The 26683-nt window shown below is 40.7% G+C and overlaps 1 protein-coding gene across 1 annotated transcript; it reads right to left on the reverse strand.

Annotated features, from left to right (window-relative positions):
• Positions 1–1056: 1056 nt before the first annotated feature.
• Positions 1057–24704, reverse strand: LOC139158848 (vomeronasal type-2 receptor 116-like). The gene is made up of 4 exons (XM_070736189.1): positions 24176–24704; positions 19418–19474; positions 17818–18036; positions 1057–1089 (listed from the first exon to the last, which is right to left on the reverse strand). The coding sequence occupies exons 1-4, from the start codon at positions 24662–24664 to the stop codon at positions 1057–1059; spliced, it is 798 nt and encodes a 265-aa protein (XP_070592290.1). The 5' UTR covers positions 24665–24704.
• Between the last annotated feature and the right edge of the window lie 1979 nt (positions 24705–26683).

The raw sequence follows: 26683 nt of genomic DNA on the forward strand, positions 1-26683 counted from the left end.
GGTTTTCAAACTGGTTTAGTATTGGATTATTATTCTATGCTGTTTCATTGCTGTTGTTAGCCGCCCCGAGTCTACGGAGAGGGGTGGCATACAAATCTAAATAGATAGATAGATAGATAGATAGATAGATAGATAGATAGATAGATAGATAGATAGACAGACAGACAGACAAACAAAAAAATAAATAGGTAGATGGGTAGATGGGTAGAAGGGTAGATGGGTAGATGGGTAGATAGGTAGGTAGGTAGATGGGTAGATGGGTAGATGGGTAGATAGGTAGGTTGTTTCCAACACCATCATTTTTATGAAAGCTTTGATGTTTGGCTTTTGAGGCTGAATTTGTGGGACTAAAATTGGCTGGCATAGTGTCACTTATGAGTTGCTCTTTGCAAAGGTGCAGGGAGCTTGCCCAGAAGCCCAGCAGTGTGTTTATGAGATGGCAGCATCTGGAAGGATTGAAATGCTGCCTCTCTATCAAGCCTTGCTGCAAGAAAGCCAGATTTTCAATGGCTAGGACTGTAGGAAGAAAGATGGTGGTGGGGGCTCTCGGGAGTGGAGCCTTCGGTGCCAAGTCCTTCTTCTGCCCCCATGAAAATCATTTCCCACCCCACCCACTCCAGTTAAATGCCCAGAATTTATTTTTTCTTGTTTTGCTCCCTTAAAACTAAGATGGGTCTGCAAAAAATACAGTATGTCCTTAACATGCATATTGATTATGGTACTCTTGGTGAACCCAATATGTTTCCCTGTGGTGTGACCCACCTTCCTGAGTGGAGATGGTCCCCTCTGGACAAGGAACACAGTCGTAACAGCAAACTGGCTCTCCTTCTCGAGCTTTCTTAACAAATCCAGGATGGCATTTTTCCACACATTTGGATTGAGGCAGAGACTAAGAAGAAAAAGAAGAAATGCCAAACAAAATATATGAACCATGTGGTGCATTGATCAGAGCAGGGGTCACAACCTTTTGGCCTCAGGGACCACCAAAACGTCTCCATAGCCTTTGATTCAGTGGTCCACGATAAACTACTTCTAAAACTCAAATCCTATGGCATCTCAGGAGCCCTGCACAGCTAGATTACAGCATTCCTGTCAAACAGACAACAAGTGGTTAAAATAGGAAGCACCATATTTACCCCTGCCCCTGTTAAAAGTGGTGGCCCATGAGATAGCATACTGGGACCTATGCTCTTCATTCTCTACATCAATTAGCTTTGTGATCTCATTACAAGCAACTGTGTTCTCTTCGCAGATGATGTAAAACTTTTCAACACCACCAATAACACAACTACTCTCCAAAAAGGCCTAGACTCTGTTTTTGATTGGTCTAACACACCCAAATCAAAACCAGCAAATGTTCTGTCCTGCACGTCGGCGAAAAGAATCAGAACTCTAAATACAAACTGAATAATCAAATTATCACAGATAACCCCCACTCAGTTAAGACCTAAGTGCCAAAGCCCACTGCAGCAACGTCGCCAAGAAGGCTTCAAGAGTTGTTAATGTAATCCTACGTAGCTTCTGCTCTGGCAATCTCACACTACTTACCAGAGCTTACAAAACTTTCGCTAGACCCATCTTAGAATACAGCTCATCTGTTTGGAACCCATACCGCATCTCAGACATTAACACCCACAAAAATGTCCAGAGATACTACACCAGAAGACCCCTGCATTCCACCCCACGTAACAGAATACTGTACAAAACTAGATTAACAATCCTGGGCCTAGAAAGCTTAGAACTACACCGCCTTAAACATGATCTAAGTATTGCCTACAAGATCATATGCTGCAATGTCCTGCCTGTCAATGACTACTTCAGCTTCAACCACAACAACATAAGAGCACGTAACAGATTCAAGCTCAATATTAACTGCTCCAAAGTTGACTGTAAATAATACGACTTTAGTAATAGAGTTGTTGAAGTGTGGAACTCGTTATCAGACTCCGTAGTATCATCCCCTAACCCCCAACATTTTACCCTTAGACTGTCCACAGTTGACCTCTCCAGATTCCTAAGAGGTCAGTAAGGGGCGTGCATAAGTGCACTAGAGAGCCTTCCGACCTCTGTCCTATAGTCTCTCCTATATCTCCTATATCTTCTTTACTATATCCTCTATAACCTTCATTGTATATCATTGTGTATTTGACAAAATAAATAAATAAAAATAAAAATAAATCTAACTGGTTGCTGAGACTCATATGGCAGAAGGCAGTCAAGTAAGTAATCTGGCCTGATCCATGTAGGACTTTATAGGTCATTATCAACACTTTGAATTTTGTCCAGAAACCAATCAGCAACCAATGCAGTTCACAGAGTATTGGAGAAATATGGGCATATCTAGGGAGGCCCATGACAGCTCACACGGCTACATTTTGCACAATTTGAAGTTTCCAAACACTCTTCAAAGGTAGCCCCATGTAGAGAGCATTGCAGTAGTCGAACTTCGAGGTGATAAAGGCATGAGTAACGGTGAGTAGAGACCCCCTGTCCAAATAGGGCCACAGCTGATGCACCAGGCGAACCTGGGAAATACCCCCCTAACCACAGCCAAAAGGTGATGGTCCAGAGTCAGCTGTGGATTGAGTAGGATGTCCAAGTTGCGGACCCTTTTCTTTCCTTTCCTTTCCTTCTCTTTCCTTTTCTTTTTCCTGCATCCAGGTAGAGGAACTGCTCCAGGATGAGACTTATATAGTTTATGTATGGTCTACGGAGAGAGGCGGCATACAAATCTAATAAATAGATAGATAGATAGATAGATAGATAGATAGATAGATAGATAGATAGATAGATAGATAGATGCTTGTGTTGTATGATTTTTAAATGATGGGTTTTTAGATAATTTTTATATTAGATTTGTACACTGTTATTATTACTGTTGTGAGCCGCCCCGAGTCTGTGGAGAGGAGCGGCATACAAATCTAATAAATTATTATTATTATTATTATTATTATTATTATTATTATTATTATGTCAGTACAACACAGCAAACGCGATCACTATGCTGGATATCATATTTCATCACCAGTCGGGCGCTTCCCAAGCACCTAGGATTGCGTGATGTAGCGGCGAATTATGTTTGCCGATCCCAGTAAAGCGGCCTTTTGCAATTGACAGATGGAGATTTTGTCAATTCCAATGGTTTTCAAATGTCCGCTGAGATTCTTTGGTACTGTGCCCAGCATGCCAAGTACCACTGGGACCACTTTCACAGGCTTATGCCAGAGTCGTTGCAGCTCGATTTTTAGATCTTCGTATTTCACTAATTTCTCTAGCTGCTTCTCCTCAATTCTGCTGTCTCCTGGGATTGCGATGTCGATGATCCATACTCTCTTTTTCTCCACAATCACAATGTCTGGTGTGTTATGCTTCAGAATTCGGTCAGTCTGAAGTCGGAGGTCCCACAGTAGTTTTGCTTGCTCATTTTCTACCACTTTTTCAGGCTTATGATCCCACCAGTTCTTTGCCACTGGTAAATGGTAGTTGCGGCACAAGTTCCAGTGGATCATCTGTGCCGCAGCATCGTGTCTATGCTTGTAGTCAGTCTGTGCGATCTTTTTGCAGCAGCTGAGTATGTGATCGATTGTTTCATCTGTTTCTTTACAGAGTCTGCACTTTGGATCATCTGTTGATTTTTCAATTCTGCTATTATTATTATTATTATTATTATTATTATTATTATTATTATTATTATTATTAATATGTGACTGACCCATGGTGGGGCTGGAAATCTCCACCATAGGGGATGGTACATGCAAAATGCAATGTTGCAGATGGTGTAACATGCAAAAACAAGCACAGCCCTTGCCAGCCGGAATGAATACTGGCACTGCTGTTGTGGTGGTAGTGGGGTGCTGCGCAAGTTGGCTGAAGAGAGGGTTGCAATGGCTGGAAGCTGCAGGAGTGATGCGCTACTTGCATTTGCATGGCATCAGCATTTTGCCTCAGCTGATGGTGCAAGGCAGCCCTGATATCCTGCTACTTGGGACTTAAAGTGGTCAGTGGTGGTAAACCCCAGGGAGCAGCATCACTTGAAGAAGGAAAGAAGACCATGCATCGACATCAGCAAGACGGCAACCAGGTCAAAGTGCAGGAATTTTCACATGCATTAGAGGAAATGCTCCCAGGCCCAGCTGAAGCAAATGCATCTAGAGAAAATGTGATAACTGATGAGGCTTTGAATGGTATTGAGTGCTTGCCTATCTTAGAGGAGTTTGACAGTAAGCCAACCTTAGGGAGTTAAATGCAGCTCTGGACTCCCTCGCCTCAGGCAAGGCACCTGGAAAAGATAATATCCCTGCTAAAGTTTTGAAGGGCTGCAAAGAGATCATCCCCACAGAACTGCATGCAATCTTCTGTCTCTGCTGGAGGGAAGGTAGAGTACTGCAGGACATGAAGGATGCAAATATCATCATACCATATAAGAACAAAAGTGACTGGGGCGACTATAACATCGACAAGAGCAAAGTCGTTCACCTAGGTAAAAAAAAACCTGGACACACATACAGCCTGGGAGAAACCCCTCTCAGCAGTAGTGATGGCGAAAGAGATCTCGAAGTCTTGGTGGATAATCAACTAAACATGAGCCAACAATGTGCAGCAGCAGCCAAAAAACCCAATACAATCCTAAACTGCATCAACAGGGGAATATACTCCAAGACTTAATACCACTCTACTACGCCCTGGTCAGACCACACCTGGAGTACTGTGTTCAGTTCTGGTCACCACACTTCAAAAAAGACATTGAAACTCTGGAGAAGGTGCAGAAAAGAGCAACCAAGATGATCAGGGGTCTAGAAACCAAGACTTACGAAGAGAGACTGAGGGAACTGGGCATGGATAGCCTAGAGAAAAGGAGGGCCAGAGCAGACATGATAGCAGTCTACAGGTATATGAGGAGTTGCACAGAGAGGAGGGGATCACTTTATTCTCTGGGGCACCGGAGGGCTCGACGAGGAACAATGGCTGGAAGCTGACCAAGGAGAGATTCAACCTGGAAATAAGGAAGAACTTCCTGACGGTCAGAACGATCAACCAGTGGAACAACCTACCAGCGGACGTTGTGAACTCCAATACTCTGGACATTTTTAAGAGGAAATTGGACTCCCATTTGGCTGGGATGCTATAGGGTTCCTGCTTAGGCAGGGGGTTGGACTTGATGACCCGCATGGTCCCTTCCAACTCTAACAATAAATAAATAAAATAAATAAATCTCTCCTCTTTGGATTTGTAACAGAGGGAGTCTATCTCCAGACCAGATCAGATAGAAAACTCTTTAGCCTCTCTAGATTGTGAGTGAAGTCTAAAGTCAGCTGAAATGCTTACAGGATTTCTTGTTTGCTGATGATGCTGCCATTACTGCTCATTCTGCCAAAGATCTTCAATGACTCATTGACTGTTTTAGTAAGGCCTGCCAAGATTTTGGATTAACAATCAGCCTGAAAACCTCCCCGCAAGTCATGTTTCAGGACATGGATTCACCTCCCCATATACAATCTTTGCACAAGAATTGGAGGTTGTCCATGACTTTGTGTATCTTGGCTTAACCATCGCTAACATGTTCTCTCTAGATACTGAGCTGCCTCCACATTCTCTAGACTCAGAAAGAGAGTATGGCTTAATAAGAAGCTGACAGAACATACAAAGATCCAGGTTTATAAAGCCTGTGTCCTGAGCACACTCTTGTATTGCATCAAGCCTTGGGTCCTTTATGCATAGCAAGAGAGAACGTTGAATACCTCCCTTATGCACTGTCTCCAAAGTATCCTTGGCAAAGTATACAGATAGCTCAGTCTTGAAACGTACTGGAATTTCCACCATTTATACACTACTGAAACAATGATGTCTTCACTGGCTTCGGCATGTGAAAATGGATGTCAGTCAACGAAGCAGTGGAAGCGATGTACCGGTGCCTGGAGGCTATTGGGGCCTGGATAGGTGTCAACAAACTCAAACTCAACCCAGACAAGACGGAGTGGCTGTGGGTCTTGCCTCCCAAGGACAATTGCATCTGTCTGTCCATTACCCTGGGGGGGATCTATTGACCCCCTCAGAGAGGGTTCACAACTTGGGTGTCCTCCTCGACCCACAGCTGACATTGGAACATCATCTTTCGGCTGTGGCGAGGAGGGCGTTTGCCCAGGTCCGCCTGGTGCACCAGTTGCGGCCCTACCTGGACTGGGAGTCATTGCTCACAGTCAGTCATGCCCTCATCACCTCGAGGTTCGATTACTGCAATGCTCTCTACATGGGGCTGCCCTTGAAAAGTGTTTGGAAACTTCAGATTGTGCAGAATGCGGCCGCGAGAGCCATCGTGGGGCTCCCTAGATTCGCCCACGTTTCTGCAACACTCCGTGGCCTGCACTGGCTGCCGATCGGTTTCCGGTCGCAATTCAAAGTGTTGGTAATGACCTTTAAAGCCCTACATGGCATTGGACCAGAATACATCCGGAACCGCCTTCTACCGCATGAATCCCAGCGGCCAATAAGATCCCACTCTCGGATTGGCCTTTTCAGCCATACTAACTTTTTCCAAAACACAATACCATAGTCTTTCAAGACTGAAGGTTGCAATTCATTCATTCACTTGGCTTATGTTTATGCTTATACCAATACCTGCTATCTTGTGCCTGTATCTGACAAATAAACAAATAAACAAAGTCCTCTCTCATCAGTTTTATGGTGATAAATAGCAGAATAGATGTTAAATAGTGATGATTTTTGTTCTAAAAAATCAAATTCAAATCTCATTGGGGATATAGCTGAACTAGTTTACACTCCAAGACCAGAGAGGTAATAATACCACTCTATAAGGCCCTGGTCAGACCGCACTTGGAGTATTGCATCCAGTTCTTGTCACCACACTTCAAAAAAGGTATAGAGACTCTAGAGAGGGTGCAGAAAAGAGCAACTAAAATGATAAAGGGACTAGAGACCAGGCCATACGAGGAAAGGTTGCTGGAACTGGGCATGGATAGTCTAGTAAAAAGAAGGGCTAGGGGGGACATGATAGCTGTATACAGGTAATTGAGGGGTTGCCATGGAGAGGAGGGGGACACACTGTTTTCCAGGGCACCAGAGGGCCAGATGAGGAACAACGGTTGGAAACTGACCAAGGAAAGATTCAACCTGGAGATAAGAAAGAATTTCCTGACAGTGAGAGCGATCAACCAATGGAACGGCCTGCCAGTGGAGGTTGTGAACTCCCCAACTTTGGACACTTTCAAGAGGAGATTGGGCTGCCATTCGGCTGGGGTGATGTACGATTTCCTGCTCAGGCAGGGGGTTGAACTTGATGACCTGTAAGGTCTCTTTCAACTCTAATAATAAATAAATAAAAAATACAGTGGTATTCAGCATTACAGCATCTGAAGGATACTAATAGAATTGAAGCCTCCCTATTGTCTAAGAAAATTATAGATGTTTTGTTCCACACATTCAATTCTCAGGAAAGGCTACCCACCTTTTTTACTAGGTTTTGCCCATATGCAATGGGTCCCAATTCTTTGTAAAAATAGAAAAGACATAAATATTTTCCCCACCTTGTTGAGCCAGTTTAACTGTGACAAAGCATGCTGGTTGATTATCAGTCTCTGTCTTTCAAAACTTCCCAATTTCTTGTCAAAGGGATCGTTGTTAGGGAGAATCACCCTACTAATGATCATCAGATCTGCTGTTACATCTCCATTCTGATCCAAGTACACTTTCAAAAGGGAAAGATTGTACAATTCCTTCTTCTGTAGAAATGAATAGAACTAGAATGGAAACACCCAGGAATTTTAAAAGCAGAATGCTTTGTTATCTCTCATCTCTTATTACATAGAAACATAGAAACATAGAAGACTGACGGCAGAAAAAGACCTCATGGTCCATCTAGTCTGCCCTTATACTATTTCCTGTATTTTATCTTACAATGGATATATGTTTATCCCAGGCATGTTTAAATTCAGTTACTGTGGATTTACCAACCACGTCTGCTGGAAGTTTGTTCCAAGGATCTACTACTCTTTCAGTAAAATAATATTTTCTCATGTTGCTTTTGATCTTTCCCCCAACTAGCTTCAGATTGTGTCCCCTTGTTCTTGTGTTCACTTTCCTATTAAAAACACTTCCCTCCTGAACCTTATTTAACCCTTTAACATATTTAAATGTTTCGATCATGTCCCCCCTTTTCCTTCTGTCCTCCAGTCTATACAGATTGAGTTCATTAAGTCTTTCCTGATACATTTTATGCTTAAGACCTTCCACCATTCTTATAGCCCGTCTTTGGACCCATTCAATCTTATTACATTAGATTCTTTCTTCTACAGTTGTTTAACTTGCAAATATTGTGATTGGGAGAACAGTTTTTACCATTATTTTCAAAACTCTAGATCAGAGGTTTAGTAATAATCCTCAATCATATAGCATATTGACAAAGAGTATAGTACGAGGATATAATGGACAGAAATCGTCAATTATGCAGAATTTGTAAGATTTGTAAGTTTCTTTCTCAGTCTGTTTTCTAGTCTTTCTCTGGTCCACCAAACTCATTCCCACATATCATTTCACTTACTTATTAGATTAGGTGAATCCTGGTGGTGTAATTTATTTTTAACAAAGAATTAACAAAGTGCTTCATGATGCTATGAATGTGGATATAATTTAACAGATTAGCAAACTGGAATGAATAGAATAGAATAGAATAGAATTTTATTGGCCAAGTGTGATTGGACACAGGAGACTCTATACCATTTCTGACAGTTAGTTAATTGAGAACTAACTGTACTCAAATAATTTTAATATTACTGCTAAAATTTCAGTTATGAAAAATAAGTAGACATTCTTCTATATTTTTATCAATAAAGAAAGTAGAGTCTTCGGAGAGGGGCGGCATACAAATCTAAATAATAATAATAATAATAATAATAATAATAATAATAATAATAATAATGATGATGATGATTTTGTGATACAAAAATTATAACAACCATTGAATAAAATTATTTTTATCTCTTTTAAAATATTCCCAGCTTCCCAAAAGTAAAGACAGATATTTTTGTGATAGAGAGAGGTGTTAAGTAACTTACTAAATTTTATCATCTACATGAAAGGCAGCCACAATCTGTATCGTTCTTTAAGATTTCATTTGTAGTTTTTCACACATTATTCTATAGGTAGAATGGATACTGATTATAATAAAATAGTAGTAATATTTTAATGATATAACAATCATATTAATAATTTGACAATAATGTCATTAATGATCCAGTGGAATCATACCAGATCCCATGGCAGGAAAGACCCTTGGAGAAGACATTCCATAAAATTATCATCAGTTTTAGTCAAGAACGAAGAAGACTAAGAGATCAAAGGAGCTGCTTTTAGTCTTCCGGAAAGACAACTAGAAGACCCACGTTGGTTTACAAGAGCTTAAATTCTGAAGGAATCTGGGAACATTTTCTTTTATAGTTTTTATTTTTCTCCTCAAACACCATTTTTATATCAATAAATATATGCCTTAAAATATATCAATTACATAGATATTCATTTTCAATCTTTCTTAAACCAATATCTTATTTTGCACTTATTGTCAGCTCCTATTCTTCAGTCTGTCTCTACACTCCCCTCCCTCAACCTTCATCCCCTCTTCCTATTTTCTTACTCCTTCTCCCCCCCTACTCCATCCCTCCATTCATCATCTCTCTGTTAACTCTATCTTCTACTTCTTTCCACCCCTTCTCCTTCTCCCTTCTGCTCCCCCTTCCTCCCTTTCTTACCATTTTCTGAGTGTCTCTCATTTAGGGGTGAACTACCATTCCCAGCCCTATCGGAATGGGCTGGGAGCGTGCATGTGCTCTGCAAAGGATTGAGCTTCTGCGCTTCTTATTTTCAGGGGAAAACGGTAGCAGTAATATTATGATATATGATAATATTTTAAAGACAGATTTGTTTAACCAATCCCTGTTAACAGGAGATGTTCCTGAGGATTGGAGAATGGCCAGTGTTGTGTCTATCCACAAGAAGGGCAGTAGAGAAAAAGCTGGTAACTAAAGGCAGTTAGCTTGACATCAGTTGTAGTTAAAATGATGGAGACTCTACTCAAAAAGAGGATAAATCAGCACTAAAAAACAATAACTTATTGGACCCAAATCAGCATGGCTTTACTGAAGGCAAATCATGTCAGACTAATCTCATTGATTTCTTTGACTATGTCACAAAGGTGTTGGATGAAGGTGGTATCGTGGATATTGCCTATCTGGACTTCAGCAAAGCCTTTGATACGGTTCCACACAAAGAGCTGACAGATAAATTAGTGAAGATTGGACTTAACCCCTGGATAGTTCAATAGATTTGCAGCTGGCTGAAGCGTAGACATCAGAGAGTTATTGTTAATGGCAAGTATTCTGAGCACAGACAGGTTACAAGCGGTGTGTCACAAGGGTCTGTTCTGGGTCCTATTCTTTTTAATATATTTGTGAGTGACATAGGGGAAGGTTTGGTAGGGAAGGTTTGCCTATTTGCCGATGACTCTAAAGTGTGCAATAGGGTTAATATTCCTGGAGGAATCTGTAATATGGTAAATGATTTAGCTTTACTAGATAAATGGTCAAGGCAATGGAAACTGCAGTTTAATGTTTCCAAATGTAAAATAATGCACTTGGGGAAAAGGAATCCTCAATCTGAGTATTGTATTGGCAGTTCTGTGTTAGCAAAAACTTCAGAAGAAAAGGATTTAGGGATAGTGATTTCTGACAGTCTCAAAATGGGCGAACAGTGGAGTCAGGCGGTAGGGAAAGCAAGTAGGATGCTTGGCTGCATAGCTAGAGGTATAACAAGCAGGAAGAGGGAGATTATTATCCCGCTAAATAGAGTGCTGGTGAGACCACATTTGGAATACTGTGTTCAGTTCTGGAGACCTCACCTACAAAAAGATATTGACAAAATTGAACGGGTCCAAAGACAGGCTACAAGAATGGTGGTAGGTCTAAAGCATAAAACGTATCAGGAAAGACTTCATGAGCTCAATCTGTATAGTCTGGAGGACAGAAGGAAAAGGGGGGGACACGATCGAAACATTTAAATATGTCAAAGAGTTAAATAAGGTCCAGAAGGGAAGTGTTTTTAATAGGAAAGTGAACACAAGAACAAGGGGACACAATCTCAAGTTAGTTGGGGGAAAGATAGAAAGCAACATGAGAAAATATTATTTTACTGAAAGAGTAGTAGATCCTTGGAACAAACTTCCAGCAGACGTGGTAGATAAATCCACAGGAACTGAATTTAAACATGCCTGGGATAAACATATATCCATCCTCAGATAAAATACAGGAAATAGTATAAGGGCAGACTAGATGGATCATGAGGTCTTTTTCTGCCGCCAGACTTCTATGTTTCTATGTTTCTATATAATAATATATAATAATTAATTTGACAATTATATAATTAATGATCCAGAGAAACCGTTCCAGGTCATATTATAGGAACCACACTTGGAGAAGACTGTGCAATATATACATCAGTTTTACCCAAGAACAAAAGAGGAAAAGCTCAAAGACCTGCTTTTAGCCTTGAGGAAAGAGAACAAGGAGAAGAGCCATGGTGGCTTAAAGCTTAAAATCAGAAGGAGTATGGGAAGTTTTTTCCAATGTAAAATGTCTTGGTTGTTAGAAGCAGGGGTGGGCTACTGCCTGGACGGTGGGGAACGCAGTGGGGTAGCAGCAGAACATCCAATTTCTACTGAAAGATGTTGAAAGAAAATACATAAGCCACGCCCACAGTGTGGTAGTAAAAATTTTGGTAGCCCTTCACTAGTTAGAAGGGAGGATGCAGTGCTATTCCAATAAGTACAACATTCTCTTAACCAAACTAAATCAGCTAGCAGTACCTGAACACACTTGTAAGTGGATCACAAGCTTCCTAACAGACAGGAAGCAGCAGGTGAAGCTAGGAAAAATCACATCAGATACATGTACAATTAGCACAGGTGCCTCCCAAGGCTGTGTATTCTCACCACTTCTCTTCTCTCTATACACTAATGTCTGCATCTCAAACGATCCATCTGTTAAAACTACTGAAGTTTGCAGATGATACAACAGTGATCGGACTCATTCGAGACAATGATGAATTCGCATACAGACAGGAAGTTGAACAACTATCCTTGTGGTGTGACCAGAACAATCTAGAACTGAACACACTCAAAACCGTAGAAATGGTGGTAGACTTTAAGAGAAACCCTTCCACCCTTCCACCTCTCACAATACTAGACAACACAGTATCAACAGTAGAGACCTTCAAATTTCTAGGTTCTATCATATCTCAAGACCTAAAATGGTCACCTAACATCAAAAACATCATCAAAAAAGCACAACAAAGAATGTTCTTTCTGCGCCAGCTCAGGAAGCTCAAACTGCCCAAGGAGCTGCTGATACAGTTCTACAGAGGAATCATTGAATCTGTCAGCTGCACCTCTATAACTGTCTGGTTTGGTGCTGCAACCCAACAGGATTGACACAGACTTCAGAGGATAATCAGAACTGCAGAAAAAACAATTGCTGTCAACCTGCCTTCCATTGAGGACCTGTATACTGCACGAGTCAAAAAGAGGGCGGGGAAAATATTTACTGACTCCTCACATCCTGGACACAAACTGTTTTAACTCCTACCCTCAAAACGTCGCTACAGAGCACTGCACACCAAGACAACTAGACACAAGAACAGTTTTTTTCCGAACACCATCACTCTACTAAACAAATAATTCCCTCAACACTGTCAGACTTTCTACTAAATCTGCACTTCTATTCTACAAGTTTTTCTCATCATTCCTTTCACCCATTTCCTCCTATGTTGACTGTATGACTGTAACTTGTTGCTTATATCCTAAGATTTTTATTAATATTGCTTCTTCATTGCTTATTTGACCCCTATGACAATCATTAAGTGTTGTACCACATGATACTTGACAAATGTATATTTTATTTTATGTGCGCTGAGAGCATATGCACCAAGACAAATTCCTTGTGTGTCCAATCACACTTGGCCAATAAAAATTCTATTCTATTCTATATGTACAAATGCTTCAAATCTTATACCACCAAGCTCGGAGAGCCCCAAATATCCTGAAAAGGAATTTAGTATGATGAAAACCCATACCTTCCATGGCTGCAGCTTTGGAGTCCCCAACCTCTCTTCTCCCTTCTCCCTTCTCCTGTGGGGATTGGACATGGCATGTAAGGCATAGGCCAGAATCTTAATGACAGTGTAAGTAAGACCTGGGTTTATGATCCACATCCTATTCTTTTTCTCTTGGGTCACCAGTGTTGCTTTCTGGGTGCATCTTCTCCAGCCTTTCACAGAAAAGACGTGTTTTGAAACAGAACAGTGAAAATACTCATCTTGAAATTCAGGTTCCACAAAGAAATTATATTTATAGGCATCATCTTTCTTCCAACTTTTTTTCCACTCAAAAGGAAATGTCCATATACCATGAACATACTTGAGACAACTGTCCTTTCCAAAAAAATGTAATCCAATCATTGTCGTGATCCAGACTTTTCCCTCAATGGGTCCTGGCAAATGCATCAATGTTAAATGGAAACGAAGAATTCTATTGAGAGGTAACTCAAATTCCATGAAGTGAACAAAGGCATTGACTTGTTTCCACTTGGAGAGGGCATCCCTGAGGGCTGCTGTATTTCCAGTCATTGAGAATTGTTGTGATATAACAATACAAATTGTATTCTTGATAAGCAAAGGAGTAAAAGTTCTCATGAAATTCTCTCCATTCTGCGTGTCTGGAGCAAAGAGACCAATCAAGGTCCATCCAAAATGGAGAAGCAGTTGGACAATTTGTGGATAGTGGAAACCTTTTTTTGGGAACATCCAGTGGAAAAAGGGGAAATTGCTTTTATCACTAAGAGCGTTTGAAGCAATTTTGTCACTGACCTGAAAAAAAGCAGGTCTTTTTTATATTTGAGGTTTATCAAGTCCAAATTTTTAGCTTCCAATAAATTTCAACTTTTTTCTCGTGCACATTTTTTTTTAATTTATTCATTCATTCATTCATTCAGTTAGTTAGTTATTTAGTTATTTATTTATTTAATTAGTTAGTTAATTAGTTAGTTATTTAGTTATTTAGTTAGTTAGTTAGTCCAATACACAAGGAGGGTTTTAGTGGGTATATACATATTAGAATAGTTTATTGTTGATTAATCAGAAGACCATATCAAGATACAGAATATAAAACATTAAGAGAATCACATGTAAAAGTAGATTTTTAAAAAGTAAGCATAAAGAATAAAAATGCTATAGGATCCTCTTAGATCATTTCTTAAAGTGCAGTACAGATGACACTGTTCCTTTCTACAGAGTAATCATTGAGTCTGTCATCTGCACCTCCATAACTGTCTGGTTTGGTTCTGCAACCCAAGAAGATCAACACAGACTTCAGAGGATAATCAGGACTGCAGAAAGAACAATTGCTGCCAACCTGCCTTCCATTGAGGACCTGTATACTGCACAAGTCAAAAAGGGGGCTGTAAAAATATTTAGTGACCCCTCGTATCCTGGAAATAAACTGTTTCAACTCCTACTCTCAAAACGTCCCTATATAGCACTGCACACCAAGACAACTAGATAGAGGGACAGTTTTTTCCCAAACGCCATCACTCTGCTAAACAATTCCTTCAACACTGTCAAACTATCTACTAAATCTGCACTACTATTACTACTATTACTACTAAAGAGGATAAATCAGCACCTAAAAAACAATAACTTATTGGACCCAAATCAGCATGGTTTTACTGAAGGCAAATCATGTCAGACTAATCTCATTGATTTCTTTGACTATGTCACAAAGGTGTTGGATGAAGGTGGTGCCGTGGATATTGCCTATCTGGACTTCAGCAAAGCCTTTGATACAGTTCCACATAAAGATAGTTCAGTGGATTTGCAGTGGGCTGAAGAGCAAACAACAGAGAGTTATTGTGAATGGTGAGTATTCTGAGCAGAGACAGGTTACAAGCGGTGTGCCACAAGGTTCGGGTCCTGTTCTGGATCCTATTCTTTTTAATGTGTTTGTGAGTGACATAGGGGAAGGTTTGGTAGGGAAGGTTTGCCTATTTGACTCTAAAGTGTGCAATAGGGTTGATATTCCTGGAGACCTCTGTAATATGGTAAATTATTTAGCTTTACTAGATAAATGGTCAAAGCAATGGAAACTGAAGTTTAATGTTTCCAAATGTAAAATAATGCACTTGGGGAAAAGGAATCCTCAATCTGAGTATTGTATTGGCAGTTCTGTGTTAGCAAAAACTTCAGAAAAGAAGGATTTAGGGGTAGTGATTTCTGGCAGTCTCAAAATGGGTGAGCAGTGTGGTCGGATGGTAGGAAAAGCAAGTAGGAAGCTTGGCTGCATTGCTAGAGGTATAACAAGCAGGAAGAGGGAGATTGTGATCCCGCTTGTCAGAAAAATCACAAAAGCAGAAAAATACACTCAGAGCTCTGGGTAAAATATAAAAATTTATTGTAAAATACCACACAGTAAGAATATATATGTGGCGACCATATATGGGATCGCAAAGTAAGATTTGCAATAACTTAGCTACAAATACAATGATATATTTATAGTATTGAATATCGACCGCCCTCTTCCCACTATCCTTATATGGGCATATTATTCAAAGCCAACTTCCTATTTCTCAATGCTTCCCCGAAATCATAGATTATACTTGTTTTGTCCACTTTCTGATAGGTTTCTGGCCCATAACAGGCATCGTCAGCATACTGTTTCTCAATAAATATGTTTTTCCCTGTCTTGTGCAACTTCCTAACTATCTAGGAGTGCCAAGGTTTAAAAGTTCACTTCTCCTTCTAGAATACATCTATAACATAAGATTTTCAGGTCCTATCTTCTATATATTTCTCACACCGCTATATAGAGCACTGGTGAGACCACATTTGGAATACTGTGTTCAGTTCTGGAGACCTCAACTACAAAAAGATATTGACAAAATTGAAGGGGTCCAAAGACGGGCTATAAGAATGGTGGAAGGTCTTAAGCATAAAACTTATCAGGAAAGACTTCATGAACTCAATCTGTATAGTCTGGAGGACAGAAGGAAAAGGGGGGCATGATGGAAACATTTAAATATGTTAAAGGGTTAAATAAGGTTCAGGAGGGAAGTGTTTTTAATAGGAAAGTGAACACAAGAACAAGGGGACACAATCTGAAGTTAGTTGGGGGAAAGATCAAAAGCAACATGAGAAAATATTATTTTACTGAAAGAGTAGTAGATCCTTGGAACAAACTTCCAGCAGACGTGGTTGGTAAATCCACAGTAACTGAATTTAAACATGCCTGGGATAAACAGGAGATCCATCCTAAGATAAAATACAGAAAATAGTATAAGGGCAGACTAGATGGATCATGAGGTCTTTTTCTGCCATCAGTTTTCTATGTTTCTATGTTTCATAATCAGATAATTTTTATGAAAGTAGGAGCCAAGTCACTTAACTGCACATGCAACCCTTGATGTCACATTTGCAGCAAATATGTGTTACCTTCTGGTAAGGATCAGTGTTACTTCTTAGGGCTCCATTGATCCTAACATGGGTCCCCACTAGTGAGCCATCAGGGGTTTGCAACCAGACCACAGAAATGGCCGTCAAGTGTGCATGTCTACGGAGAGGGGCGGCATACAAATCCAATAAATAAATAAAATAAATAAATAAATGTGCATACACACATTCTCACAGTCCATTTAAGCCAGCCCCTATTATGGAACCATCCCTTCTACCCATCCACCCCCCACTTGTGTCCAAAGCTAGAAAGGTTGGGGAAGTATTTCCTAAAGCACTCTCACAAACAAATGAAATTGAAGATGGAATAATTAGCCAAAAAGACATATTTGAGGTCTCTTCTAATCCAACCCTCTGCTTACAGAGGAGATTGTATTCCATCCCAGAGAAAATAAATGTCCCACTATTTTTGAAAACCTCTAGTAATGGAGCGTTTACAACTTCATGAAGCGAGCTGTTCCACTGATTAATTGTTGTCACTGTCAGAGCTTTCAGAAAGGGCTTTGAGCAGGTTCAGTATTCTGAGTTCCATTTAAGGGCAATCAGTTTATACCATAATATTCCTTTGTTTACTGTGTCAAATGATAAAAATGCAATAAACCATTCCAATACTACAGGGGAAGGGGGCGGCTGATTCAGTAGTACATGACAAACTACTTCAAACCCCAAAAATGGTATGGCATCGCTGGTCTCCTTCATGATTGGATAACTGTGTTCTTGTCAACCAGACAAGAAATTGTTAGTCTGACATGATTTGCCCTCAATAAAGCCATGCTGGTTTGGGTCCAATAGGTTATTGGTTTTTAGGTGCTGATTTATCCTCTTTTTGAGTAAAGTCTCCATCATTTTAACTTTAACTGACGTCAAGCTAACTGCCCCGTAGTTGCTAGCTTCTTCTCTACTGCCCTTTTTGTGGATAGGCACAAAAGTGGCCATTATCCAATCATCAGGAACATATCCTGTTAAAATGGATTGGTTAAACAAATCAGTCAGGGGGGGGGTAGCAATGACCTCTCCCAGCCTTCACAATTATGCAACAGAAGCCCTCAAAACAATGGGGATGGAATGGTAAATATTTCTGTTTTCAACATTGCTCTCTCCCCATTGTTATCCCAATCTGAGTCATGGTCCCTGAAATGTCACAGTGAAAAACAGAGTTTGAATCTCATAGATATTAAATGGTTTGATCTATCATTCACTAACTCACGTACACACCAACAACCCATTCACTTTACCAGATAGAGAAACACAAACACAAACCTGGGTGACTTTGTAGGGGCCGACTAATGTTGACATCTGGATGGAGATATCTCTCTCAGCTCCATCAACAATCACTAAAAGGTTGTCCTTTCTTCCACAGCTGTAGTTGGGAACATTGGCTTCTCCAGTAGAGAGCATGTCCAGCAAGGCATCCAAAGTACCGAGGATGTTATCATAGTTGTCATAGATGTTGTAACCAAGAGTGAGATTTTGTAGGAGCTGAGAATTTTTGTTAAACACCTCAATATTGAAAGCCATTCGTAGTATCCTCTCCTTTCCACCAGGTAAACTAGTGCAGAAAATACGATTTCAGCAATAGAGTGGTCACCGCCTGGAACTCATTACCTGACTCTGTTGTTGCTTCCCCCAACCCCAAAATCTTCAACCTTACATTATCTACAATTGACCTCTCCCCTTTTCTAAGAGGTCTATAAGGGGCGTGCATTAGTGCACTTTTGTGCGTAATGTCCCTGTCTTACTGTCTTATTATCTTTTCTTTTACTATGTTCTACTTATGTTATGTTATGTTAATATGTACTATAATACTATACTTGTTTGACAAATAAATAAATAAATAAATAAATAGATAGATAGATAGATAGATAGATAGATAAATAAAATAAAAACATATTAACTTTAGGATCATCAGTAGCAAAAATTAAATACTTTTTCTCTATTTAATTCTCTTTTCCTCCATAAGCGGACCAAGATTAATCCAAATCAGAGACAAATTATAGTAACCCATAACTCTTTTTGATACTATGAATATTCAGAAAATAGGATGGAGATAGTCCTCCAAAAGGATTAATTAGAAATAGCTCTCTATTTGTAGCAGATATAATTTTCATCAGCCCAGTAATCAAGTTGCAGAATATTTCAGTTATTAAAACAAAAGCATGATACATGGAAGATGATTTTATTAAGTGATTCAGAAAAGCTGTCCTAAAAGATGTAACCTTCTATTCCTTAAACATGAGGCATTGAATATCAATCTACAAGTATTTACAAATATAGAAATGACCTGGCTGGAGGAAACTACAACAACAATCCCTATTTTCAAGAAAACGTAGCATTCAAGTCATGAACTGAGGATTGAACAGGAAGAGGAAAATAATGTAGCTTTCTTTCAGGTTTTATATTCCTCATAATTTGGATTTGAGCCTCTCCTACAAAATAAGACAAAATTGAGTGTGGAAATCAAAACAATTCAATAAATTAGACAGGTCCTGCAATATAAAAGTAATTAAAGAAGAAGAAAATAAGGTATTTGACTTGAAAATGGAGGGATTGAAACTCAATCACTGAATGACTTACAATTGAATCTGACTAGAGGGAGCCATGTTGAAAAGTGATGTTGCAGGTGTTATTTCTGATGCAGAGACGACTATACCGATGAGAAGATCTCCTGGCCTATAATAGCTCCATGGCTTTTCTCCATCCTGGTGGTCCAAATTCAGCGGGCATTTCTTTCTTTGTTTCCCAGAGACTGACTGAGGTACCAGCAGTATCAGAAGCAGAAGCAGGAGGTCCATAATTCATGGGGTTGAATCAATCTCTTTCCTGTTTCTAAAGAACACTTGAAATAATTGGAAGCACTCACACAGGATGGAATATCCAATGTCTTTCCTGATTCAAACACAGACAAACCAAGATTCATCTGCAAGAGAGAGAAAGTACATTGAAAATCATAGCTCCTGCCTAACTTGGTCTACAAAAAGCATAACCTGTGACAATTATCCTTTTCTAATGCAAGATCACTTCCATGTCACTTGATGTTTACATCAAAGGCAGTCATAGGAAAAAGAGGAGAAGAAGTCTCAAGACCTCTGAGGTGATAATTACAATGAGAAGAAACTTGTCCTTTTGGGATCCTGAACTTTTTTCCATGGGGGCAGGTGGAGTATATTACTGAAAAATCACAGATAGACCCCTTGGGGCAGGGTTGTGTAGTATAGTTTATTTATTTATGCATTTATTTGGACCGGGAGTCACTGCTCACAGTCACTCATGCCCTCATCACCTCGAGGCTCAACTACTGTAATGCTCTCTACACAGGGCTACCTTTGAAAAGTATTCGGAAACTTCAGATCATGCAGAATGCAGCTGCGAGAGCTATCATGGGCTTTCCTAAATACGCCCATGTTACACCAACACTCCGCAGTCTGCATTGGTTGCCGATCAGTTTCCGGTCACAATTCAAAGTGTTGGTTATGACCTATAAAGCCCTTCATGGCACTGGACCAGAATATCTCGGGGACCACCTTCTGCCGCACGAATCCCAGCGACCAGTTAGGTCTCACAGAGTTGGCCTTCTCTGGGTCCCATCAACTAAACAATGTCATTTGGCGGGACCCAGGGGAATAGCCTTCTCTGTGGCGGCCCTGACCCTTTGGAACCAACTCCCCCCAGATATCAGAGTTGCCCCCACCCTCCTTGCCTTTCGTAAGCTCCTTAAAACCCACCTCTGTCGCCAGGCATGGGGGAATTGAGACTTTCCCTTCCCCCTAGGCTTATAAAATTTATGCATGGTATGTCAGTATGTATGATTGGTTTCTTAAATTGGGTTTTTTAAAATTAACTTAAATATTATATTTGTTTACATTGTATTATTATTGCTGTTAGCCGCTTCGAGTCTACGGAGAGGGGTGGCATACAAATCTGATAAATAGATAGATAGATAGATAGATAGATAGATAGATAGATAGATAGATAGATAGATAGATAGACAGACAGACAGACAGACAGACAGACAGACAGACAGACAGACAGACAGACAGACAGATAGATAGATAGATGGATGTATAGGCTGCCCTTCTCCCAGAAGACTCAGGGTGGCTTACAAAGGTAATATATATATAAAATATAGTATAAAACCCCAATAATAAACATTCATTCTTCATACATTCATAGCAGGTGGCCGGAGTAGTGTATGATGCTCAACAGCCCCAGCCCCAGGCCTATCAACAGAACCATGTTTTAAGGGCCTTTCTAAAGGCCATGAAGGTGGGAGCCATACGAATCCCTGAGGGAAATTGGTTCCATAGAACCAGAGCAGCCACAGAGAAGGCCCTTCCCCATGGCCCCTCCAGGCAACATTGGTTGGATGATGGAACCTGTAGAAGGCCTACTCTGTGGGCTCTTATCGGCCACTGGGATGTATGAGGCAGAAAATGATTCCGCATATAATCTGGTCCTAAGCCATGTAGGGCTTTATAGGTAATAACCAACACCTTAAATTGTGTTCAGAGACCAATCGGAAGCCAATGCAACTCACAGAATGATTGAGATACATGGGTGTGTCTAAGTACACCCATAATTGCTCACATGGCTGCATTCTGGATAAGTTGAAGTCTCCAAACGTTCTTCAAGGGTAGCCCCACATAGAGCGCATTGCAGTAATCAAGCCTCAAGGTCATGAGGGCATGAGAGACTGTGAGTAGAGACTCCCTATCCAAATAGGGCCGCAACTGGCACACCAGGAGAACCTAAATGAAAGTCCCCCTAGCCACAACTGAGAGATGATGTTCTAACCACAGCTGCAGATCAAGGAGGACTCCCAAGTTCTGGACCCACTCTGAGGGAGTCAGAATTTTCCCCCTCCTCCAGAGTAATGGATGGAGAGATGGACTGGTCATCAGCAAATTTGATAGGTTTTCCTTCAATTCCTTCATCTAGACCATTTATAAATATGCTAAATAGCACTGGGCCTAGGACAGACCCTTTTGGTACTCCACTTGAAACACTCTTCCAATTGGATGTGCAACCATTTTCCCCCAGGGTAATTTGCATATTCCAACCATGGCTCCCTTTTAGTATTTTTATTATCCTGGCCAAAAATAGAAAATAAAAGTACTGAAGAAAGGAGGAAAATGGCAGTGGGGAAAGGTGGGAATAAAGAGGACAATAAAAGAAAGGGAAAGGAAAGAAAAAAGAAAGGGAAAGGAAAGGGAAAGAAAAAGGGAATATCCTATGCTATGCTGTTCTTATTCTATTCCATTCTATTCTTGCTGTGCTATGCTATGCTATGCTATGCTGTGCTATGCTATGCTATGCTTTGCTATGCCATAACTATCCAATTCTATCCTATCCTATATCCTATCCAATCCAATATCATATGCTATGCTATTCTTACTCAATTTCATTCTATTCTGTCTATGCTATGCTAAGCCATGCCTATCTATCTATCTGTCTGTCTGTCTGTCTGTCTGTCTGTCTGTCTGTCTGTCTGTCTGTCTGTCTGTCTGTCTGTCTACCCATCCGTCTATTAATTTATCCATCTCTCTATCCATCCATGCATCCATCTATTTATCTACCTACCTTTCTTTCCTATTGCGTTCTGTTCTGCTTTATTCTATCCTATGCTATTCCTATTCCATTCTATTCTTTCTATGCAATGCTATGCTAAGCCATGATTACCTACCTACCTACCTACCCACCCACCCAACTATTGGATCTATCTATCTCTCTAGCCATCCAGGCATCCATCTACCTACCTACCTTTCTTTCCTATTGTGTTCTGTTGTTTTATTCTTTCCTATCCTATATGCTACCCTATCCAATATGCTATGCTATGCTATTCCCATTCTTTCTATGCTATGCTATAATATGCTAAGCCATGCCATTCCCATCCTATCCATCCATCCATCTACCTACCTACCTTTCCTAAATATTCCTATTCTGCTTTGTTCTATTCTATCCTATCTTGCAGCCCTTTCCACACTCCAGATTCTATCTTAAACAACATCCTATCCTATCCCATGCTATGCTATTCCATTCTTTCTATGCTATACTATCATATGCCAATACAAGCCATGCCAGTTATATTCTATCCATCCATCCACCCACCCACCTACCTACCTACCTTTCCAATTTCTACTCCATTCCGTTGTTTTATTCTATCATATCCTATCCTATATCCTATCCTATCCAATATCCTATGCTATGCTATTCCTATTTCATTCTATTCTTCGCTATACTATGTTAAGCCATGCCATACCTATCCTATCCTCTATCCATCCATCCATCTACCTACCTACCTTTCTTTCCTATTCCATTCTGTTCTATTTTATTCTATCCTATCCACCCACCCACCTATCTACCTTTCCTAAATATTCCTATCCCATTCTGTTCTATTCTATCCTATCCTGCAGGCGTTTTTATAATTGTTCTGCAGTGTGGACTAGACTGAACTTGACTGGACTGGACTCCATCACAACTGTGCTGCAGTTCCTCCCATGTGGATTCTTTGGTGTATATAAAGGCTTCTTGTGTGACTGAATGTCTTTCCACACTCCAGGCATTTATTCAGTTACTCTCCTGAGTGGATCCTTAGATGTCTGTGGAGATTGGATTATCTACTGGAGGACTTCTCACGTTTTGGGCACTGATATTTCTTCCCTCCCTTCTTCATCCTCCAGGGCTCCCTGCATCTTCTGAAGGCCCCTCATTCCTCCACGCCTCTATCGGGGTGTCCCCCGTTTCTGGCTCCCCACATCCCCCTCCTGGCAGCACCAATTCCTGGGCTCCCATTGGCTCACTGGTTCCCACACTTATTCACCCCCTTTTTGGACTTGGATGAATATTATGCAGGACTGAACTTTTGTGACTTGCCTTTAGAGAGGATCCCTTCAAGCTCCTCCTGGGAAGAGTCTGAAGGTCTCCTTTCTCTGCACATCTTCTCCAGCCCTTCACAGACAAGACAAGCTTGGAAGAGGAGCAGAGTAAATGCTCTAGGCAGAAATTGTAGAGTGGAAAATTAAAGCACCGGAAAACTGCTTTTTTATTTCTCTGCTTGAAAGAAAAAAACACAGTGGAAATTTCATTAGAAACTTTGTTTTTTATTTTTTTTATTTTTTATTTATTTTGGTGTGAAGTACAGGAACAAAAAATAATAATGCCAAATTGAAATCCTAAAGAAAGAAATAATTATATGAGAGAGATGAAGATTTCCCTTCCAAGCTGAGAACTGATCAAACATGGCATTTCACATCATTCTGGCATTCTCACGGAGAGGATCAGGCAACCAGACTGGTACTTGGTCCCAACAACTTCGTCCTCACCTCTTTTCCTGCTCATTCTCTCTCACAAACAGAAGTGCCCACATTATTATCTATAAGCGTTCACATTCAGCAGCTGTTGCTGAACAGCTGAATTCCTCTGAATTTTTGAAAGATTTCTTTAGCAAGATTTATTGAAAGGGGATGGAGCTGCAAGAATTCCCATTGTTCAACAATTTCCCATTTTGAAACATCTAAACATGGTTTTATTTGACTCTTGCATACTATCTAAATGGAAATAAAATAAAAGTCACATTAACTTTTTTTCAATATCACAATGGTGTAATATATCATGTTTTTACATTTGTTTTGGCTGTGAGATGCTCCTTTGTGTTCAGGTCTGGCCTCAGAAGGATAATGTAGCACTTGGGGATGAAGATACAACCCAGCAGACCAGCACTGGAGGCCAGGATGGAGAAGACCTGCACAGCCACCATGTATTTCCCTTTGGTGCGCAGGTAGGTGGGCACAAAAGTCACCCAGACACTGCAGAAGACCAGCATGCTGAAGGTGATGAGCTTGGCTTCACTGAAGGCCCCAGGCAGATTCCTGGCCAGGAAAGCCACCGTGAAGCAGATGGCAGCGAGGAAGCCCATGTAGCTGAGGGTGATGTAGAACATGACAACAGCCCCTTCGTTGCATTGCAGGATGATCTCTCCATGCTGAGAGTGGAGATCAGATTCAGGGAAGGGGGGAGAAATTGCCAACCAGATGGAGCAGATGACAATTTGGACAGCAGCAGAAGAAAGGATGATGGAGTTGGCCAAACTCTTCCCCAACCATCTCTTCATTTGGTTTCCTGGCTTTGTGGCCAGAAAAGCCAGCACCACTGTGATAGTTTTGGCCAAGAGAGAAGAAACGGCAACTGAGAAAATGATGCTGAAAACTGTCTGTCGGAGAAGGCAGGTGGCTTTCCTTGGTTGACCAATGAAGAGAGAAGAAGACAAGAAGCAAAGCAGGAGGGAGACCAGGAGGATGTAGGAGAGGTCCCGGTTGTTCGCTTTGACAATGGGGGTTTCTCGATATTTATGATTAAAACAAGGTCTGTGATTAAGAACAACAGTAGGGCAAAAGAGACCAGAATGATGCCCAGAAAGTCTTCATAAGACAGGAAGGTTATAACTTTGGGGATACATTGGACTCTGTACTCATTAGGATATTTATCATCTGGACACTTTGTGCATTTTTTAGTATCTGAAAAATAAGCAATATTTCTTTAATATTTTGGTTTTTTAAATTACAAGAAATAATGTTTTTGGACAACACCTAATTCCAGGAACATTTTCCATGATGTATATCTAAACAATTCCATTAAAGAGGTAAAAAGGATATTTTAAAAATTAGCTAGGTATATCAAGGTGAGGGGAGTCCTAGGATGTTAGTTATTTTCTGTGTAATATGTAGAATCTTCATAGGAACCTACATTATTAGAGGTTAATAATGAACCATGACATTTTTAAAGTCAAATATCCTGAGTCCTGCCCCATGGAAGTTAAAGGGACTTGGAGAATGCCTAGAGCAGTGTTTTTCAACCAGTGTGCCGGGGCACACTAGTGTGCCGTGAGACATGGTCAGGTGTGCCGTGAAGCTCAGAGAAAGAAAAAAAGGAAGAGAGAGAGAAAGAAAGAGAGAGAGAGAGCAAGCAAGAGAGAAAGAGAACAAGAGAGAGAGAGAAAGCAAGAGAGAGAGAGAAACAGAGGGAGGGAAGGAGAGAGAGAGAAAGACATGGAGGGAGGGAGGGAGGGAGAGAGCGAGCAATAAAGAGAGGAAGGAAGGAAGAGAAAGAAAGAGGGATGGAGAGAGAGAGAGAGAAAGAGGGAGGGAGAGAGAAATAATGCAAAAGGGAGGAAGAGAGAGAATTTTTTTGTCCAAACTTTTTTTAGCCCCCCCCCCCCCCCGCTCAATGTGCCCCAGGGTTTTGTAAATGTAAAAAATGTGCCGCGGCTCAAAAAAGGTTGAAAGTCACTGGCCTAGAGTATCCTATAACATCTGGAAGCAATATGCAGTTAAGGAGAAACTTCCTAACAGTGAGAACAATTAACCAGTGGAACAGCTGGCCTCCAGAGGTTTTGTGTCTTTCAATATTGGAGGTTTTAAAGAAGATATTGGACAGTCACTTTTCTGAAATGATATAGATCCATGATGGCAAACTACGGCACGGGTGTCAGAGGTGGCACGCAGAGCCCTCACTCTGGGAATGTGTGCCATTGCCAGCTGATCTTCTGATTTCCAGTGCAGGCAGTGGAACACTGAGAAACAGCCTGAAAACAGCCTGAAAAATTTATTTATTACTTAGATTTGTATGCCGCCCCTCTCCGAAGACTCGGGGCGGCATACAAATGGTCCAGGAAACAGCCAAAAGAAAGATAGATTTCACACTGTTTTTGGACCACAAATGACCTGAAAACCAACCAGAAACAGCCAGAAAATGGCCCGACAAATGGCCAAAACAGGCATGTTCATGCTGAACAGCTAGTCTTTGAGTTTCCAATGCTCCAGCATGTGTATCTGCATGTTCTGGTTTGGGTACTTGGTGCCAGAAAGGTTCACCATCAGTGGTATAGGTTCTCCTATTTGAGCAGGGGGCTGCACTAGAAGACCTCCAAGGTCCCTCCCAGCTCTATTTGCATTGATTGATGGATCGATATCATGGGCAGAATATTTGTGTAAGGAGTTCCCCCCAAAACTATCCACAACACCACATGATGGACCTTCTCAGTGATCCTCAAGGGGAGGCCAAAATACAGTGAATTGCCAGGTCTTTCAGAAGGTGGACCTGAAGGAATTCATCAAGTTTCAAATATCTCAGA

The sequence above is a fragment of the Erythrolamprus reginae genome, chromosome 2 (genome assembly GCF_031021105.1).
Source record: "Erythrolamprus reginae isolate rEryReg1 chromosome 2, rEryReg1.hap1, whole genome shotgun sequence".
Classification (NCBI taxonomy): domain Eukaryota; kingdom Metazoa; phylum Chordata; class Lepidosauria; order Squamata; family Dipsadidae; genus Erythrolamprus; species Erythrolamprus reginae.